The 21,837-nt window shown below is 43.8% G+C and overlaps 1 protein-coding gene across 2 annotated transcripts in view; it reads left to right on the forward strand.

Moving 5' to 3' along the window:
* ACP7 (acid phosphatase 7, tartrate resistant (putative)) overlaps positions 1–21,837 on the forward strand; it is a 43,948-nt gene that overhangs the window by 18,890 nt on the left and 3,221 nt on the right. For both annotated transcript variants that reach the window (XM_056541062.1, XM_056541063.1), the window contains exons 8-14: positions 4,048–4,110; positions 4,192–4,306; positions 9,062–9,175; positions 9,763–9,820; positions 12,989–13,056; positions 16,791–16,862; positions 21,020–21,157. In XM_056541062.1, coding sequence (XP_056397037.1) covers positions 4,048–4,110; positions 4,192–4,306; positions 9,062–9,175; positions 9,763–9,820; positions 12,989–13,056; positions 16,791–16,862; positions 21,020–21,157 — 628 coding nt within the window. The remainder of the gene's footprint in view (positions 1–4,047; positions 4,111–4,191; positions 4,307–9,061; positions 9,176–9,762; positions 9,821–12,988; positions 13,057–16,790; positions 16,863–21,019; positions 21,158–21,837) is intronic.

Below are 21,837 nucleotides of genomic sequence, written 5' to 3' on the forward strand. Positions count from 1 at the left end.
CTCCGGTCCTTAAGGGGTTAAATGGGCACTGTCATTAAATATAATTTTTGCTATTGCACTACTTATGGTAAATAAAAAATCTATTTAATGTACTTTGTTTACAAAAATTAAGTTTTCTATGTTTTATTTGTGGTTAAAAAAAAGCTCCCACTAGATGTCTCCCTACTTGTCCAGAGGACAATTCCCTCCATCGCTTGCACAGACTTTGGACTCCTGCTGGCCTGGCAGAAGTCCAAAATCAGGAAATGCAGTCTGGCGTGCTGGGGGGTTCGGTGGGTGCAGTCTCAGCCAATCATAGCTTATCTCACAGACTGAACTGCTCTGGGCTGTGTGTAGCAGAGTTAGGGAGGAAGTTCACCCTGTATGGCTTCAGATGATGTCAATCTGACTGTGACTGAGCAGAAAACACAGAGCAATATCACGGTAGAAAACTAAGAAATAATAAAAACCAGGGGGTGGTTTATCATGATGGGGCAGTGAACTGGGAGGATTATAAAATTTAACAAGATCATGAGAGGTACTCTTTAAGTATAATTTAGACTGGTCTGAACTTGACTTGGACAGACTAACTGACTGGGACTTGACTTTGATGACGCTAGACTTGACTTGGGAGCTGACAATCACTATTCTCACATTATGCTCTTATTCGGCTTATGGGGTCTATCGGATCTTTGTCACTTCTCCCCAAAGCTGACTTTCATCTGAAATTGACATGGACAGACTTGACTGGAACTGGACGGCCTGGTTGGCAGAATCTTGGTAAAGGGGGATGTCATTCATGAACTGGAATCTTGCAACTGGATCTCTTAGGCCTGTCCTCATGTGGTGAGTTACAGGTCACACACAGCAGAGGTCTGGACTTTACCTCTATTCACTCCCCTTTCCAGACTCACACTAACTAGCTCCTCCCTGTCTAGACAGACCTGGGGGAGCAGGGCAGGAGGCCCTAATTGGCCAAAGTGCTCATGTAGTCTTCTATGCATCCTCCTACAGACATAAGACAATGAAACAAATAAGAGCATTTAACAATAGAAATCCCAGTAAAATAAATGACAAAACTTACTACATGTAAACCTAAGCAGTGGGCCGGAGAAGACACATTAAAGTGAAATCTACCTGACAGGGCCAGTGGACAAGCATGTTCCACACCGGAACACCACAGTAGGGTCCCACATAGCATATACGCATAATATTTCACTCAGCGTATTTCAGTTTTAGCATAGTCTATGGGTGTGTATTATTATTGCTGCATATATGCTATGTGTGTCCCTTCTCTAAGGGTAGGGTCACACATGTTGTATTTTGCTGCTGTGTATTTTCCTACACATTGAAGTCAATAGGTAACAAAATGAGCTGCACATTTTACTACCCGTTGATTTCAATGGGTAGGAAAATACGCAGCAGCAAATACGTTACGTGTGACCCTACCCGAAGAGTGTATCTGAAGTCAGTGTATCTTTAAATGGGATAAAGATGAGATAAACAAAAATATGAGGAAAAAAACCTTAGAAAAAGTAGCAGGAGAGCATGGTAATAATCAGTCGGCAAAAGATTGCATGTTGAGGGATTCGTGCAATGTAAAGTTTAGGACAGTGGTCTACAACCTGCAGACCTCCAGATGTTGCAAAACTACAACACCCAGCATGCCCGGACAGCCGTTGGCTGTCCGGGCATGCTGGGTGTTGTAGTTTTGCAACATCTGGAGGTCCGCAGGTTGTAGACCACTGTTAGAGGAAGTTGTACTCACCTGTCCCCGCCGCTCCGGACCGTCACCACTCGTCACCGCTGCCCTGGATGTCTCCCTCCATCGCTGTCGCCACGTCCCCGGGGTGTCCCCGACGCTCCGGCAAGGCCTCTTCTTCGCCGGCATCCGCGCTCTCCGTCACCGCCATCACGTCGCTACGCACGCCGCTCCTATTGGATGACGGGATGGCGTGCGCAGCAACGGGATGACAACGATGGAGAGCGCCGACAATGCAGGGGATCCCGAAGAGGACGCGACAGAGCCCTGAGGACAGGTAGGAGACAATCAGCGGAGCACACGGGGCACCGTAAACGGCTATTCGGTGGCAGCTGAAGCAGTCTGCGCTGCCGGATAGTGTTTATGCGATGGCCCCAACATACAAAAGCATCGTATGTTGATGCTGCCTTCAACATGCGATGGTCTCTGAGAGGCATGTGCCCACCCAACGCTCAATGCCGCTGGGAGATTGTGGGGGAAGGGTGGAGAATCCCAGCGGTCGGACCCCCAGCAATCAAAAACTTATTTACAGGATAGGGGATACATTTTTGTGATCTGTAGATCTTTATAAAACAAAAATGTATATAAAATATATCAACTCAATAACTCAATAATGTAAATAACATCCTGTCTCTTATTGAGACCTTCTTGACAAAATGTGTACCCAACTTTACAAAATTTACAACAGTAAATCTGCGCCAAAGTTGTTTTTAGGCCCAACATGATAGGAACTGATAAATTCATTTATATCTATATTAGCAGTTGAAGGAATGTTTCTCAGGAACATAGGTCTAAATCTGCTGCATAGATAGAGTTAAATGGTAAAATTTGTGATGTCTGCAGCCACCTCTAGAGGGAGCTCACTACATACTATTTCATTACCGAGATTAATGTACCGTATTTTTCGCCGTATAAGACGCACTTTTTCTTCCCCAAAACTGGGGGGGGAAAGTTGGTGCATCTTATACGGAAAATACACATTAAAACCCTGTCTTATCGTGGCGGTCCCTGCGGCCATCAACCGCCGGGACCCGCGGCTAATACAGGACATCACCGATCGTGGTGATGCCCTGTATTAACCCTTCAGACGCGGCGTTCAAAGCTGACCGCCGCGTCTGAAACGAAAGTGACACTAACCCGGCTGCTCAGTCGGGCTGTTCGGGACCGCCGCGGTGAAATCGCGGCGTCCCGAACAGCTTACAGGACTCCGGGAGGGACCTTACCTGCCTCTTCGGTGTCTGCTCCGTGCCGGGATCCCCTGCATGGCCGGCGCTCTCCTTCGTCGTCATCACGTCGTCGCGCACGCCGTCCAGTCAGCGTGTGTAGCGACGTGATGGCGGCGACGGAGAGCGAGGATACCGGGCAGCAGAGACGTTCCGGAGCGACAGGGACACCCCGGGGACGCGGCGACAGCGATGGAGGGCGACATCCAGGGCAGCGGTGACGAGCGGCGACGGGTCTGGAGCGGCGGGGACACGTGAGTATAACCTCCATTACCAGTGGTCTTCAACCTGCGGACCTCCAGATGTTGCAAAACTACAACTCCCAGCATGCCCGGACAGCCAACGGCTGTCCGGGCATGCTGGGAGTTGTAGTTTTGCAACATCTGGAGGTCCGCAGGTTGAAGATCACTGTCCTATACTTTACATTGTATTTGGTTCAGAATCTTTTTTTTCTAGATTTTCATCCTTTAAAATTGGGTGCGTCTTATATGCCGGAGCGTCTTATATGGCGAAAAATACGGGTAAATGCAGGAAGTGTCCCCTAATAGTGGCAATAGACTGACAGATTTTTTATTTTTGATTGATCTCTATGACTATGCAGCAGATAAGAGGCTCCTGACATTTTAAAATTAAAATATTTTTAATCATTTTTATTTATTTAGCACAAACACATTCCTTTAAAACTTCTGAGGAGATCTACATGGTGAGGGAGATTTATCAAAACCTGTCCAGAGGAAAAGTTGCTGAGTTGCCCATAGCAACCAATCAGATCGCTTCTTTCATTTTTCAGAGGCCTTTTCAAAAATGAAAGAAGCGATCTGATTGGTTGCTATGGGCAACTCAGCAACTCTTTCCTCTACACTGGTTTTAATGAATCTCCCCCCCCCCGGTAAGTTTTCCATTAGTCCAACCACTATCATTGCCCGGTTGTAACTCTGTAAGATGTCACCCTCGTGGTTCTATGCTATGTTACATTTTGATGGTGTTTACCACCTACCTCATATAAGACTCCTATGTACTCCTGAAAGCTTATGTGGTACCAGCATTTTTTTTCATCCCCTCTCCCTTTCTTCACTATTTTAGTAACTTCTCCAATTACCGAAACAGGTTTTCCATGCCAGGAAATACAGAAGGCCTCTGGTACAGGTGAGCTGGCAATTACGATGACGTAAAAAGACGCGGCGGGATGTGGGACATAAAATATTAATGTGAAGCCTTTGTTTACAGCTGGGACCTAGGACCTGCACACATCATCTCCTTCTCCACCGAGGTGTATTTCTATCTGAAGTATGGCCGAGAACTGGTGGCCAAGCAATATCAATGGCTGCAACAAGATCTTCAGGTCAGACGCAAGGTTTCTTCTCTTAAAGGGGTACTCCGCTGCTCAGCGTGTGGAACAAACTGTTCCGAACGCTGGAGCCGGGAGCTCGTGACGTCATAGCCCCACCCCCTCGTGACGTCACGCCCGCTCCCTCAATGCAAGTCTATGGGAGGGGGCGTGACAGCCGTCACGCCCCCTCCCATAGACTTGCATTGAGGGAGCGGGGCGTGATGTCATGAGGGGGCGGGGCTATGACATCACGAGCTCCGGCTCCGGCTCCAGTGTTCGGTACAGTTTGTTCCACACGCTGAGCAGCGGAGTACCCCTTTAATAGTTAAAGAGTACCTGTCAACAAATAAACTTTTCAAAACTAACTCAGGCTATGTTCCCTACCTACTCCTAACACCCCTCCCACCCTTAAATGAAATTCAGAGCTTTAAAAAGCTGTGTATCATACCTTTCTTCTTGCTCACAAGGTGAGGGGGACCACTTCCGCCCTCACCTCCTTGCAGTGCTGTGATGAATAGAAAACCTTGAGCTCTGTGCAGCAGCTTTCAGTCTGTGTATCTTTCAGTGAGGCTCTTTGCAGCTTTCAGTCTGTGCAGCTTTTAGTCTGTGTATCTTTCAGTGAGGCTCTTTGCAGCTTTCAGTCTGTGCAGCTTTTAGTCTGTGCATCTGTCGCTGAGGCTCTTTGCAGCTGTCAATCAAGCTCAGTGCATAGAAACACTTCCTGAGTTTGGTCTCCTTTCATTACAAGCAGAAGACCAAAATCTGAGATTTTGACCAGACACAATGCGTTCTGGCCAAGAAGGGAGACCCCTGGTGGCCAGAAGTATATACAGCAGAAAAACTAACATAAAATATATATTTTTTTAGGGAAGCCAATTACTAAAGTTATTTATTTGGCATTAGATATCAAATATTAAAAATCAGGTTTAATGACAGTGTCCATTTAAGTCTCCAAAACTAATGCTCTGACTTTACAATAGGCTATTTATATCAGATTGGTGGGGTTCTGACTGCTGGGACCCCCGAAGATCTGCTGAACAAAGGGGTTGTGGTGTGGGGAAGTGCTGTGGCCTTTTTATTGCTAACCAGGCACACGTGTAAAGATAAGTCAAATACGTCCATCAGGATCAAGAGCTAAAGTCGAACAAGCAGTCAATATACTGAATTGTATGCATCATACAGTGGTCTTAATCGGATACTCCGGGGGGAAACTTTTTTTTTTTTTTTTTTTACAACTGATGCCTGAAGGTTAAACAAATTTGTAAATTACTTCTATTAAAAAAATCTTTAACCTTCCAGTACTTATTAGCAGCTGTATACCACAGAGGAAATTCTTTTCTTTTTGGATTTCTTTTTTGTCTGAACACAGTGCTCTCTGCTGACACCTCTGTCCGTGTCAGGAATTGTCCAGAGGAGGAGCAAATCCCCATAGCCAACAAATGCTGCTCTGAACAGTTCCTGAGGCAGAGGTGTCAGCAGAAAGCAATGTGGTCAAGACAGAAAAGAAATACAAAAAGAAAAGAATTTCCTCTGTAGTATACAGCCGCTAATAAGTACTGGAAGGATTAAGATTTTTTTTTTAATAGAGGTAATTTACAAATCTGTTTAACCTTCTGGCACCAGTTGATTTAAAAAAAAAAAAAAGTTTTCCACCCGAGTACCCCTTTAAACCTGTATCCCCCAGCATGCCATGACAGCCCCTCAGGAAAAGCTGGAAAACCCTGGGTAGGAGACTGCTGCTATAGATGTCTGTCTAGGTGTCTGAAACTTCCATTGTGTTCCTCTTTAGATCCATGACATATACTTTTTTTTTCTCAACGACACTAAAGCGTTTACTAGTATGATCATATGATCGGCCGCCTACTACTTTGGAACATAATTGTGGTTATGGGAGTTGCCATATTGGTGACTGACAATCACATGAATGTTTAAATACATAGTAAGCACGCATGTTTGCTCTTAAAACAAATGACACAATTGTGTAAAAAGTTTGACTATTTACAGAATCCTTCTGAATTTTTTGCCCATATAAAGCTAACTCACCAGCAATATTCTAACTATGTCATTTGTTTTATCCCAGCTAAACTGCTTCCATACATCTTGAACCTTAAAGGGTACCTCTCATCAAAAAAACTTTTGATATATTATAGATTAATGTATGCAGAATAACTTTACAGTTGCATGTTATTAAAAAATATGCTTCTTTCTATTTAATTTTCCACTTTGAAGAAATGACCACTAGGGGTCTCCCTACCAGTCCTGGCAGCAAGCATTTCAGACTCATGCTGGAGTCCTAAACACTACGAGCTGCCAGTCTGCTTTGTTCACAAAGGAGAACACTCAGAGCTGCCAGCCTGCTTTGTTCACAGCCTGTTTGGCTGTGAACAAAGCAGGCTGGCAGCTCTGAGTGTTTAGGACTCCAGCATGAGTCAGAAATGCTTGCTGACAGGACTGATCGGGAAAAATACAATAGAAAGAAGCATATTTTTCATTAACATGCTATTGGAAAGTTATTCAACATCCATTAATCTAAAATATATCAAAAGTTTATTTTGATGAGAGGTAACCTTTAAACAGACACAGAATATCATTCCCTCCTATGTTACTGGCTTCCTGTAAACTGCGGAATTACATAATCACCTTTCAGACCTCTCCCCACCCAGCACAGCCATCCTTGTTTATCTGTATGTACCCACATACACATTGTGCTGCTAAAAATATAATATCTGCCCTATCTAAAGTGACCAGAGGAGCAGTGATATAGTAGCTGAGTCCTTTTACTGATTCGCTACAGAGTTATACAACTCCCTTGACTCACACTGCCTGTCTTGTCTTTGTGCAGATTCCTTAGCGTGTCCTATAAGATGCAGCCTGATACTGCTCTCTGACTCGTAAGATTTACCAGGGAGAAACCTATCACAAGCAGTAAAGACTGAAGCTGCAGCTCATAGGAATAAACTGAGACTCTATAGCGAGTCTGGGAGCAGAAGTCACTGATCTATCACTTGCACTTAGGACTCAGAGCAAATGCAGTGATAAGACTATGTCCTGTCTCTGCAGAGTCAAAGGCATCATGGAAGATGTACATTTGGAAAGCCATATCAGAGGGCAACTATGAATCAAGATGGCTGCCAACTTATGCATACCACATCAACTAAAATAGGTATATGCAAGGCATACGCAAGAACCTCTACATTATTATCTAATAATAGCCTATGTTGCAATATATAACCAAAATAATTCTACCATTACATGGTGATAATAGATTATGTTATTTAAAGTTATGCAGTGAAAAGTAACGTCCACAGGATAAGGGAAAAGTGTCTGATTCCGGGAGGGTCTGACTGCTGGGACCCCCCATGATCTCCTGAACAGGCCCCGACTCTTTGAGCAGAGCGCATGCTGGGGACGGCATGCGCTCCATTGATTCTCTATGGGAGCACGGAGACCATAGTGCTGTACTCGGGCATCTCCGGCGCTCTGAAAGAAATTAATGGAGCTTATGCCGCCCCCAGCAAGCGCTCCGCTCAGAGAGCTGGGGCCAGTTCAGGATATTGGGGGTGGTCCCGGTGTTCAAATCCCCCGGGGTCAGACATTCAACCCCTCTCCTGTGGATAGGGGGTGAGTTACTTTTCACTGCATAACCCCTTTAAATCTCTAATAAACATAATGGCCCTTATTTACTAAGAGTGTTATGTAGGTTTCTTTGTGGGTTTTAATTCCCTACAATTTATTTTCCACAGTATTTACTAAGGTTTCCCTACATTTTCCACTTTCCCTACATTTTCCTTTTTTACACATGTTCTGATCTGTCGGGTTTTCCTCATCTCAAATCCACCACATTTTGTGTGGAAACCTTAGTAAATATGTTGGGTTTTTGTGAAAATGTCAGGAACACGCCCCTTTTCTGAGACCACGCCCCCTTTTCATCGCGGTCATGCCCCTTTTCAGGTTTTCTTAGCAAAATGGAGAGTTAGGGTGGGTTCACACCACGATATTACTATACGGTTTCGGCATACGGTTTCATAAAAAAACAAAAACATGCAACCGCACAAAAAAACGTGCATGTGTAGACTTCCCATTCAAAACCGTATGCACCATATTGTGTACGGTTGTCTCCATTTTTCAAACCACACAGCTTTTTACTTTTTTTTCCTGTACCCAAAACCGCAGCCTACCACGGTTTTTGGTCCGGGTGAAAAACTGTATTGAAACGTATATGTTTTTTTTTTTAACATGGCAGTCAATGGGAACCGTACAGAACCGTATGTGCGTACGGTTCCATCCAGTTTTCACCATACGTTTTTTGACTTTGCACAGTTTTTTTCTTGGATTCAATCAGACAAGGGAAACTTTATTCATAATGGAGTGAAAAGTTAAAAACTTACATTTTTTTCTTAAAAAAACAGATGCAACCGGACATCATTTTTCAAACCGTATACAGATAAATATTTGTACACACGTTTTGATACAGTTTAGTCAGGTTTTGAGGAATCCGTTTTTTTTAAATCAAAAACCTTATACAGGAACCATATGGCAAAATCGTGGTGTGAACCCACCCGTAGTCGTTTTTTTTCAATTCTGGTGCAAATTCTGGCACAGTTTCTGGTGCCGACAGAATCTGTCGCACATCCCCGAAAACATGTCGGCTTTGCAATAGTAAATGAGGGCCAATATCCTGGAATAATAATCCCGTTGCAGTGTATTATGTTGGGGTCTTGTTGATTAGTTCATGCAAGTTCTATTCTAGGTTTTTCTTGTATACAGGAGGCCACCAGCCGTGCTCGTCGTTCAGAGCTGCCGTGGATCATCACAATGGCTCACCGCCCCATGTACTGTACCAACTTCGACAGGGATGACTGTGTCAAACGTAATAGTACGGTAAGGACAACCTATCCAGAAACCTATTGGGCAGAATGGGTAAAAGAAGTTGGTTGTTGAGGAGAGCAGTTCTTTTAAAGACTCGTACACATTAGAAAAAAGTAATCCAAACCCATCAATTGTGGTGGAACCAGCTTAAAGGGGTATTCCGGACAAAAACACTTTATCCCCTATCCAAAGGATAGTGGATAAGATGTCTGATCGCGGGGGGCCCGCTGCTGAGACCCCCCGCGATCTCTCTGCAGCTCCCAACTTCAATTCGGGTGCTGAATCTCCAGTTTCGGAAATGCCTGGGTTTCCGGGACTGGGGACGTGACTTCACGCCATACCCCCTCCATTCATGTCTATGGGAGGGGACGTGACATCCGTCACGCCCCCTCCCATAGACATGAATGGAGGGGGAATGGCATGACGTCACGTCCCCAGTCCTGGAAACCCGGAGGTTTCCGAAACTGGAGATTCAGTGGCTCCTGGGTAATAGATATTGTTAGTGGCTCCTGGGTAATAGAGTGAAGGGTGGATGAAGGAGCAGGTTAGGTCTCCCATGGGTCTCTATGTCCTAACATATTCTTCTCTATATTCTGCAGATAAGAACTGGACTTCCTGGTGGACAATATGCTTTGGAGGAACTGTTCTCTAAATATGGTAAAGTGATATGTAAAATCTATCTATCTTACTACAGTAAGGAAATGCAATCCTAAGGGTATGTTCACACTGCGGAATTACCGCGGAATTCTGCGCAGTGAACATTACCATCAGTGTGAATGGGTCTTCCACCGACAATTACGGCGCTGAAATTGTTCCGCACAGAGAATGAACATGTTCATTCTCGGTGCGAAATTCCGCGAGCACTGCATAGGCGTCAATGGTGACGGCGCAGTGTCGCGCGGTCCTATCTCTGCGAGCGAAGATTCCGCAGTGTGATCCCTAAGACGTCTATTATTACTGTTTGAACTTTCCTCTGACTTTGATGCCTACAAAAAACATAGAGCCACAAACTTCAGTAACTAAAGCCACACATGTTTACAGGCTGAAGACACCATTGTGTAATACTGCATTTCCCCTGCAGTGGCCGCTACAGGGTAAATGCATGGGCACTTGGAGCTTCACCAAATAAACTTTTCTGAACTAACTCAGGCTATGTTTCCTAACTACTCCTAACACTCCTCCCACCCTTAAAAATTTTTCTGAGCTTTAAAAAGCTGTGTATCATACCTTTATCCTTGCTCACATAGTGCAATCTCCCAGCAGGAGAAAGTGGGTGTTTCCCAGCAGGCATGACATCACTATAGCCTGCTGGGGGACCACTTCTGCCCTCACATTGTTGCAGAGCTGTGATGAATAGAAGACCTCAGGCTCTGTGCATGTTTCAGTGAGGCTCTGTGCATGTTTCAGTGAGGCACTGTACATGTTTCAGTGAGGCTCTGTGCATGTTTCAGTGAGGCTCTGTGCATGTTTCAGTGAGGCTCTGTGCATGTTTCAGTGAGGCTCTGTGTATGTTTCAGTAAGGCTCTGTGCATGTTTCAGTGAGGCTCTGTGTATGTTTCAGTGAGGCTCTGTGTATGTTTCAGTGAGGCTCTGTGTATGTTTCAGTGAGGCTCTGTGCATGTTTCATTGAGGCTCTGTGCATGTTTCATTGAGGCTCTGTGCATGTTTCATTGAGGCTCTGTGCAGCTTTCAGTGAGCCTCTGGGCAGCTGTCAATGAAGCTCAGTGCAGAGAAACACGTCTTGAGTTTGGTCTCCTGCCAGGCCAGGAGGAGACCAAACTCACTGTATTAATTGTGGCAGGGAACAGAACAGAGCCACCAAGTGGCTGTTTTTTCTATTAAATTTTAAACATATTTATGTTGATAATTTTAAAAGCAAGTGAATGGGAAAGTGTCTGCCATATTAACCCCTTAAGGACGCAGGACGTAAATGTACGTCCTGGTGCGGTGGTACTTAACGCACCAGGACGTACATTTACGTCCTGTGCATAACCGCGGGCATCGGAGCGATGACCGTGTCATGCGCGGCTGATCCCGGCTGCTGATCGCAGCCAGGGACCCGCCGGCAATGGCGGACGCCCGTGATCTCGCGGGCGTCCGCCATTAACCCCTCAGGTGCCGGGATCAATACAGATCCCGGCATCTGCGGCAGTGCGTGATTTGAATGAATGATCGGATCGCCCGCAGCGCTGCTGCGGGGATCCGATCATTCATAACGCCGCACGGAGGTCCCCTCACCTTCCTCCGTCCGGCTCCCGGCGTCTCCTGCTCTGGTCTGAGATATAGCAGACCAGAGCAGAAGATCGCCGATAACACTGATGTGATCTGTTCTATGTCCTATACATAGAACAGATCAGTATTAGCAATCATGGTATTGCTATGAATAGTCCCCTATGGGGACTATTCAAGTGTAAAAAAAAATTTAAAAAAATTTAAAAGTTAAAGTAAAAAAAAAAGTGAAAAATCCCCTCCCCCAATAAAAAAGTAAAACGTCTGTTTTTTCCTATTTTACCCCCAAAAAGCGTAAAAAATTAATTTTATAGACATATTTGGTATCGCATGCGTAAATGTCCGAACTATTAAAATAAAATGTTAATGATCCCGTACGGTGAACGGCGTGAACGAGAAAAAAAAAAAAGTCCCAAATTGCTACTTTTTTAATACATTTTCTTAAAAAAAAATTATAAAAAATGTATTAAAAGTTTTTTATATGCAAATGTGGTATAATAAAAAAGTACAGATCATGGCGCAAAAAATGAGCCCTCATACTGCCGCTTATACGGAAAAATAAAAAAGTTAGAGGTCATCAAAATAAAGGGATTATAAACGTACTAATTTGGTTAAAAAGTTTGTGATTTTTTTAAGCACAACAATAATGTAAAAGTATATAAAAATGGGTATCATTTTAATCGTATTGACCCTCAGAATAAAGAACACATGTCATTTTTACCATAAATTGTACGGCGTGAAAATGAAACCTTCCAAAATTAGCAAAATTGCGTTTTTCTTTTAATTTCCCCACAAAAAGTGTTTTTTGGTTGCGCCATACATTTTATGAATAATGAGTGATGTCATTACAAAGGACAACTGGTCGCGCAAAAAACAAGCCCTCATACTAGTCTGTGGATGAAAATATAAAAGAGTTATGATTTTTAGAAGGCGAGGAGGAAAAAATGAAAACGTAAAAATTTAATTGTCTGAGTCCTTAAGGCCAAAATGGGCTGAGTCCTCAAGGGGTTAAAGGGGTACTCCGGTGGAAAACGTTTTTTTTTATTTTTTAAATCAACTGGTGCCAGAAAGTTAAACAGATTTGTAAATTATTTCTATTAAAAAATCTTAATCCTTCCAGGATTTATTAGCTGCTGAATACCACAGAGGAAATTATTTTCTTTTTGGAACACAGTGCTCTCTGCTGACATTTTAGGAACTGTCCAGAGAAGCATATGTTTGCTATGGGGATTTTCTCCTACTCTGGATCATTCTTAAAATGGACAGAGATGTCACCAGAGAGCACTGTGCTCGTGATGTCAGCAGAAAGCTCTGTGTTCCAAAAAGAAAAGAATTTCCTCTGTAGTATTCAGCAGCTAATAAGTACTGGAAGGATTAAGATTTTTTAATAGAAGTAATTTACAAATCTGTTTAACTTTCTGGCACCCGTTGATTTAAAAAAAAAAAAAAAAAATTTCCACCGGAGTACCCCTTCGAAAGTATTATTTGGTGACAGGTAATCTTTAACTGTTGTTTTTGGTTTTCTGTGCATCTTTGCCCGGCTCTACTCGTGCTGCACATACAGTATACATACTGACTTGAATATATATGTTTCAGGGGTGGACTTGGAAATCTGGGCACATGAGCATTCCTATGAGCGGATGTGGCCTGTATACAACAATACAGTGAGTAAACTTAACATTCTGGTATACCTGCTGTATTACTATTCTACTTGTCTATTAGATCATATGTAAGGGATTAGGTTCCTTCCTATCCATGCCTCACAATTTCTCCTTTTAATTTACAACAGTGAGAAATTATCCAGAGAGGCACGGCCAGCATAAATTCCATCATTAGTTATAAATCATGGTGGTGCGCATGTACGGTTCATGCACAAGGGCCCTCCTTGCTTGTTTGCTTGCTGACCTTTAAAGGGGTACTCCCGTGGAAAACTTTTTTTTTTAAATCAACTGGTGCCAGAAAGTTAAACAGATCTGTAAATTCCTTCTATTAAAAAATCTTAATCCTTCCAGTACTTTTTAGGGGCTGTATATTAAAGAGAAATCCAAAAAAGAAATGCATTTCCTCTGATGTCACGACCACAGTGCTCTCTGCTGACCTCTGCTGTCCATTTTAGGAACTGTCCAGAGAGGCATATGTTTGCTATGGGGATTTTCTCCTGCACTGGACAGTTCCTAAAATGGACAGCAGAGGCCAGCAGAGAGCACTGTGGTGATGACATCAGAGGAAATGCATTTCTTTTTGGATTTCTCTTTAGTATACAGCCCCTAAAAAGTACTGGAAGGATTAAGATTTTTTAATAGAAGTGATTTACAAATCTGTTTAATTTTCTGGCACCAGTTGATTTAAAAAAAAAAAATAAATAAAGTTTTCCATGGGAGTACCCCTTTAACAGAGTATTCTAGGAATTGAAATTTAAGCATATGTTGCTGGGGACCTCGTAAAAATGTAAAAATTAAAAATGAAGGATACTTACCTACCCTGGTCCCTCACGGCCACTTCCAGTCCTTTGCTGCTTCCAGCTTGTTCCAGTCCTGGCCATGGATTGACTGAGTAGGCAAGTCCTGCTCCATCTTGTCTTGGAAGAAAGTACAAGTGTGATGCAGCGGGGGAATGGGAAGTCGCTTGACGGCAATGACAGAGAAGTGCGATAGGTAGGTGTGCTTTATATTTTTTGGTGACCTACTCACAAGTTCATTCTTTGACATCACAAATGTCTATGTCAGATGAGCTCCTGTGACATCACAAATCAGCTGCTGTGACATCACAGTGGGTTTCAGATAATTAGGCTTTTGTGACATCACACAAATATGCTTAATCCAGGAATTCTAAAATCATCTATGACCTAGGTCTCCAAACTGTGGACCTCCAGCTGTTGCAAATCTACAACTCTCAGCATGCCCGGACAGCCGTTGGCTGTCCGGGCATGCTGGGAGTTGTAGGTTTGGAACATCTCAAGGTCCACAGTTTGGAGATCACTGATCTATGACCTTATAAGTGGGTTTCTGTCAGGTATTCTGGTATGACCTCACAAAATGGGTTTCAGTCAGGTAAGCTGCTATGACATCACAGTGGATTTATTATGACAGCACAAGTATTTCGGGGGAAGAGTAACATTCTGTGATGTCACAAATGTATCAGTTAAACTGCAATGACATCATTGGTGGTTTCAGTCTGGCAGACCCAAGATGTGAGTTTCAGTCAGATATGCTACTATGACATCACAAGTGGGGGTTCCTGCAGGTAACTGCTGTGACATCATAACTGTGTTAGTCCAGTAAGCCACTGTGACATCACAAGGTTAAAGGGGTACTCCGGAGGAGAAAAAATGTTTTCTAATCATCTGGTGCCAGAAAGTTGTACAGATTTGTGAATGACTTCTATTTAAAAATCTTAATCCTTCCAGTACTTATCAGCTGCCGTATGCTCCAGAGGAAGTTGTGTAGTTCTTTCCAGTCTGACCACAGTGCTCTTTGCTGACACCTCTGTTCATGCCAGGAAGTGTCCAGAGTAGAAGCAAATCCCCATAGCAAACATCTACTGCTCTGGACAGTTCCTGACATAGACAGAGGTGCCAGCAGAGAGCACTGTGGTCAGACTGGAAAGAACAACTCAACTTCTGGAGCATACAGCAGCTGCAGTACTAAAAGGATTAAGATGTTTAAAGGGGCACTCTGGTGGAAAACTTTTTTTTTTTTTTTTTATCAACTGGTGAAAGTTAAACAGATTAAATCAACTGGTGCCAGAAAGTTAAACTGATTTGTGAATTGCTTCTATTAAAAAATCTTAATCCTTCCAGTACTTATTAGCTGCCGAATACTACAGAGGAAATTATTTTCTTTTTGGAACACAGAGCTCTCTGCTGACATCATGAGCACAGTGCTCTCTGCTGACATCTCTGTCCATTTCAGGAACTATCCAGAATAGGAGAAACTTCCCATAGCAATCATATGCTGCTCTGGACAGTTCCTAAAATGGACAGAGATGTCAGCAGTGAGCACTGTGCTCTTGATGTCAGCAGAGAGCTCGGTGTTCCAAAAAGAAAAGAAATTGCTCTGTAGTATTCAGAAGCTAATAAGTACTGGTAGGATTTATATTTTTTAATAGAAATAATTTACAAATCTGTTTAACTTTCTGGCACCAGTTGATTTAAAAAAAAAAAAAAAAAGTTTTCCACCGGAGTACCCCTTTAAATAGAAGTAATTTACAAATCTGCAAAACTTTCTGGCACCAGTTTAATTTATACATGTTTTTCTCCACTGGAGTACCCCTTTAAGCTGCAATATAACAATTAAGATGGAAACTGGTAACAGGCTGTGACATCACAAATGTGCATTGCTGCTGTGACATTAGGTAAGATACAGTGACATCATACAAGTGGCTGTGACATCACAGGTAGTTTCAGTCATGTACACACATGGGCCGACGGTTGTAAACCAAGGAGCCCATATACCGTTCTTGCACACAGTATTGCATTATACTACAGTGGTCCCTCAAGTTACAATATTAATTTGTTCTGGGACGACCATTGTATGTTGAAACCATTGTATGTTGAGACCATTGTATGTTGAGACCAGAACTCTATGGAAACCTGGTAATTGGTTCTAAAGGCACCAAAATGTCCTCCAAAAATAGGAAAAAGTGAGAATTAAAGAAAAATAAGTAGATAACTAATACAGATAAAGCAAATCCTTACATATAAAAGTAATAAAGATCTGCTGGGAGCTGTAATCACTGTCTATGTCAGTGTCTCCCAAGCAGGGAGCCCCCAGCTGTTGCAAAACTACAACTCCCAGCATGCCCGGACAGCCAAAGGCTGTCCGGGCATGCTGGGAGTTGTAGTTTTGCAACAGCTGGGGGCACCCTGCTTGGGAAGCACTGGTCTATGTAGAGGACAGGAGCTTCTGCACGCAATGTCCTAAAAAAACATGGAGCCGCCCTCACCTGGTGTCCAAAGGAGCAGCTAACCCTGGTACAGGTAAAGTGTACAGAACATGTAATACCTCCCTGTACTGTAGGGGGCGCTACCAGACACCAGTCAGTGCATACACTTCAGTAATACAGGAGTTTTACCAGTGAATGCCCATTCTGATTGGTCAGTTCATTGACACGATTCACAGGTCTGGACTGTCCATAACATTGTATGTTGAGTCTGGTTTCAACTTACAATGGTCCATAAAAGACCATTGTATGTTGAAACTATTGTGTGCTGAGGCCATTGTATGTTGAGGGATCGCTGTATATTCTCTTTTCCAGTTTAGTTCATGCAGAATATTTTATGAGCTTGTGTTTGTAGCCCTGACCCACTGTAGACCCCATCAGACAGTAATAGGGAATATAAAGAGACTGTTTGTTCAGCTGTGCATAGATTTCCTATTCAGACCTTTGATCATTGCAGGTTTATAACGGATCCCTCCAGGCTCCTTATACCAATCCCATGGCTCCTGTTCACATAACCACAGGATCTGCGGTGAGTTCAATTGTGGGGTGACGCCGAAGCTATAGATGAAGCGATTGTTGGTTTTTGGGTTAAAATGATCAATCCAGTTTATGGACCACAGATAAATCTAGTTTATTTTCTTCTTGTAACATTGTTTCATTGTTAGGTTGAACATTATTTGCTGATCGATTTCTTAAAGGGGTAATCCACCCCTAGACATCTTATTCCCTATCCAAAGGATAGGGGATAAGATGTCTGATCGAGGGGGTTCCGCCACTGGGGACCCTCGCGATCTTGGCTGCGGCACCCCAGTCATCCGGTGCACGGAGCGAACTTTGCTCAGTGCTAGATTAAAGGAGTACTCTGGTGCAGAGTATTCCTGCTCCGTCCTGCCGGGGCTGCAAAAAAATGAAAATAAACCATCACTCACCTTCCTGGGTTCCCGCGGAGCGCCACTACAGCTGATCGGTCCTCCAGTCCATCTTCTTCATACTTCCGGGTGTAACGAAGCGTCACATGGCGCTCAGCCTATCGCCGGCCGCCGCAATGTTCTGCCTCGGCCCATAATAGGCTGAGCGCCATGTGACGCTTAGTTCACACGGAAGTATGAAGAAGATGGACCGGAGGACTGATCAGCTGTAGTGACGCTCCGCGGGAACCCAAGGAGGTGAGTGATGGTTTATTTTCATTTTTTTGCAGCCCGGGCAGGACGGAGCAGTAATACTCTGCACCAGAGTACTCCTTTAATGGCGATGTGGGGCGGAGGCTCGTGATGTCACGGCCGCGCCCCACTTGTGACGTCACGCCCACGCCCCCTTAATGCAAGTCTATGGGAGGGGGCCGTCACACCCCCTCCCATGGGCTTGCATCGAGGGGGCATGGGCGTGACGTCACGAGCCTCCAGCGCTGCAACCGATGTGCTAAATGAACGCCGGGTGCAGCAGGGGGATCACGAGGGTCCCCAGTGTCTAGGGGCGGAGTACCCCTTTAATGTATCTTTACAGTGGTCAGAGCACTGTTTTCCAGATCCTCTGAGGAAGCTTTAAAGGGGGGATCTGGTAAAAACAACTTAAAGGGGTTCTCCACCATAAGGTGATTTTAGTACGTACCTGCCAGACAGTAATGAACATGCTTAGGAAGGATCTGCGCTTGTCTCGGTGCTAAATGGTTGTGTTGTGAGATTACCATAACACTGTGGCCATCTTTTTGTGAACTGTCTATTTCCTGTTGGAGTTTCCTTCTTCAACTACAAGTCCCAGGATTCCTTGTTTGTAAGTTTGAGGTCACTTTCCTCCCTCCCACACATCAGCCACAGCACCCTTTGAAACAAAAATGAGTTGCATTCCATGCAAAAGACCAGTGTTTTCTAACCAGGGTGCCTACAGCTGTTGCAGAAATACAATTAGTTGCAGAATGATCTTTCTCCCACCCAGCAATCGCTCCACCCATGGAAGCAGACAGGCTCCCTGTCATCACCTGACTAGTGATGTAATGTCTCTGGCCGCATTGCAACCTGAGGAAACCTGAGACAACAGTAATGTTGTATACTGTTAAATATAAACTTTGTGGAAAAATCACAGAAGAATTGTGAGATCACGATCACACATAGGTACAGACACTATCTTATGTACTACACTAACTTTACAGACCCTGTAGCATAGTCAAATAAAAAAAAATCCTGGAATACCCCTTTAACCACAAGGGGGTCAGACCACTGAGACCCCCTGCAATCTCCAGTACGGGACCCTATTCTCTGAGAGGAGTGTGTGTTGCAGACGGCCGAGGTTCTTTTTGGTATTGACCTATACCCTAGGTGTTATAATACTGCTACAGAGTAAATAAACCAATCATCCAAACCTCAAGGACAGTTCTAGTTATTACTGGTTCAATCACATATATGATCATTTATTAAAATAATTGCATAAAAAAATATATAATTAACTGTCCTCTCACAGGGCCCTTGAGGGAGGATTAACAATAAAGATAACAATGTAAAATTTCAGTAAGGGTGGTTTAACATGGCCGTCTGTCCCCGTTTTTTTTTTTTTATCCCCGTTTCTGTTCCGTTCCTGCAGGCTGTAAACGGACTAAAAATGTTTTTAAAAATAATCCCATTCATGTCAATGGGATTTTACAAGCCGTTTACATCCGTTTGCACCCGTCTTCACTCATTTCCATTTTTTCGACGGCAGAAAAAAACGACACATGCAGTATTTTTTCTTCCGTCAAAAAGACTGAAGAAAAAACGGATACAGTAAATTTAACATTGAAGGCTATGGAAAACGGATGAGCCTTTAAGGTTTTTTTAATCAATTTTTGATCCGTTTTTACTTCTAAGCATTTTTTTTTGTTTATTAACTGAGCAATAACGGATCCAAATGGATACAAACAGATAACATCCATTTGCATCCGTTATTGACCGTTTTTTTTTAAGTCCGTTTTTATTTTTGACGGGAGAAGAACGGGATGGGTCTTGATGGCCGTGTGAACGCAGCTTAAAATAGACGCACTGCTGCATATAAATCAATATCAAGATTTTCACAATTGTGCCATCCGGCATTTGGTAACCCAGCAATTATTTTGTGTTGCTAACAGTCCTGTAACTTTATATACCAAAGTCCATTATAGCTATAGTCTATAGCCATGCAGCACTGTCCACCTATATAAACAAGAAAATATTGTGATGTCCCAGTACAGGACATGGTCCTGCACTACACTTTGGCCCTGTCAGGTTGAGTCCCTCAGTGACCTGGGGCTCTCCTGCAGTGTCTCCTCTGCTGTTACTATAATGTCCTTTATTGTCATAGAATTGTAGTCAGTGAATTCATGTATAGTTAGTATAAAGGACCTGTGAGTGGTCATCCAAAGGACCTGTGAAATGTTATGTTAGGTTTATGTTATCACATGTTACCCAGAGGGCACCAGTTTAACACATGACCCGCAGCTTGACCAATGGGCTTTGGCTCAGCCCCCCTCTATATAAGGGGGCGGCCATTACAATTCTCTCTCTTCCATCACTTTACTGAGACCAGCAAACACCAGAGATCTCAATACTAGTGTCCAGCACCTGGAAGGCCTCAGATCTACAGTCATTCCAGTAACCAACATGCAAAAGCCAAAAGGAGTCTTTAGAAAGGTATAAAAATATACAGATTTGATTGGTATACAATAAAATCAAGATACACATTGATTACCATCTTAGGTGCAGGATGTCCGGTGTTGCCGCATTTATTTGATGTATAGTTCTTTCTCTAAAAGGGTCTTGATTTTAATGTATACCAATAAAATCATTCCCGTAAGTCAAGTCTATGTCTGCTGTCACTACTACCTATAGTCCAGTCCAGCCTAAAGTCAATTATCTAAAGTCTATTACAAGTCTAATTGGTCCCAGCAAGCTGCGAGGTCCTTCTGGGTTCCTGTCCACCTCTCTGGGATTCTGGCCTAGCTGTGAAGATAATAACACCTATCTGACCTCAGAAAGCCTCCGTTATACCATAACTTGGTCCTTTCACTGCCTAGCCATTGGAATAGCGGAGATACCGTTCGTGTGGTTCCAGTACCCAAAAACCACTCTGGCGTCACGAACATATTGGGTGTTAACAACACTTTGCCCCTGGGGTTAATACCATCTTGCCCCCTCCACCTTCACCGCTACACCCCGTGGTCTCACCATTCACCGTGGGTCACCACAATATTTACCAGCCAAACTGTTGGTTTAGTATCACTCCGTCTCTGAGCTGCTCCGATGGAGTTGCGAGTGCCGGAAAGCCGTTGCAGCAGTGAGGTCAGCGGGCACTGTGTGAGGAGCGCTGGCAGGCGCTGTTGCAGCTGATCTGGAGGAGTACAGCTCTGGTCCCCCAGTTGTCCCGGTCTCGTGGAGTTGGCATTTGACGTCAGTGACAGTGGGCTGGATAGGTGGAGGCTGCTTACATGGTGAGATGCAGACTTTGGATAACAGGATAAATATCTCAAATGGCAGTAGTGCGTCTCCTCTCAAGCATCTAGATGCGTTTCAGAGTACTCATACTCAATATTTCGACCCCTTCCTCGGTAGATAAGGATCCGGCGGGGGTTTTTCCCTCCGGCTTCTTCATACCCAACTTCTTGATTGACAGATCTCTTCCTGTATGTAAATGGTTAGAGCAGCATGACAGGTTCCCTTTAAATATCTTTTTTTTTCCTGCCAGGGATGTAAGGAGAGGCTGGATCCTTTCTTTCCATTGCATCGGGAATGGAGCGCAGTAAGGATAGCAGATTACGGCTATACACGTATCCACATAGCAAACAAGACTCACATACACATCCAGCAGGTGTCAGATGACCGGGTGAGTGCACCTTACTATATATATATATACTGTACATACTTCAATAGTTTTTGGTCAGGTGCTGAATACATCTCATGACTGATTTGTGTGGTGGATCATAGTGGGTGAAACCTAATCTTCCATTGTGTTGTTGCTGAAAATGACTCTTTAGAGCAGTGTTTCCTGACCAGGGTGCCTCCAGCTGTTGCAAAACTACAACTCCCAGCATGCCCGGACAGCCAAAGGCTGTCCGGGCATGCTGGGACTTGTAGTTTTGTAACAGCTGGAGGCACCCTGGTTAGGAAACCCTGTTTTAGAGGAAAATGCATAAGTGCAAATGTCCTTTCAGTCGTGAAAAGTATCAGTGCAGGTAAAACATATGGACCATTTAGCTCACAGAGCATTGTGTAGGGGAGGGTTTCTTAACCTGGGGCTCTCCAGCTATTACAAAACTACAAATCCCATCATGCACTTACAGCCAGTATGATGGGAGTTGTCGTTGTAGGTGTAATTTTGCTGCATTGTGCAAATGACGGAATTTCCCGATTCCGGCATTCCGTAGATTCTGTTTTATGTTTCTGTAGATTCTGCTTGGAAATGCATTGCCGTCTATGAAGATGGAGTATTCCTGAGCGGTCCTAGTGCCTTATGGGCAGTTTCAGCTTCTGGTTGCTGGAGTCTAGCCAGATGATTAGGATGGT

The sequence above is a fragment of the Hyla sarda genome, chromosome 9, assembly GCF_029499605.1.
Source record: "Hyla sarda isolate aHylSar1 chromosome 9, aHylSar1.hap1, whole genome shotgun sequence".
In the NCBI taxonomy this organism is placed as follows: domain Eukaryota; kingdom Metazoa; phylum Chordata; class Amphibia; order Anura; family Hylidae; genus Hyla; species Hyla sarda.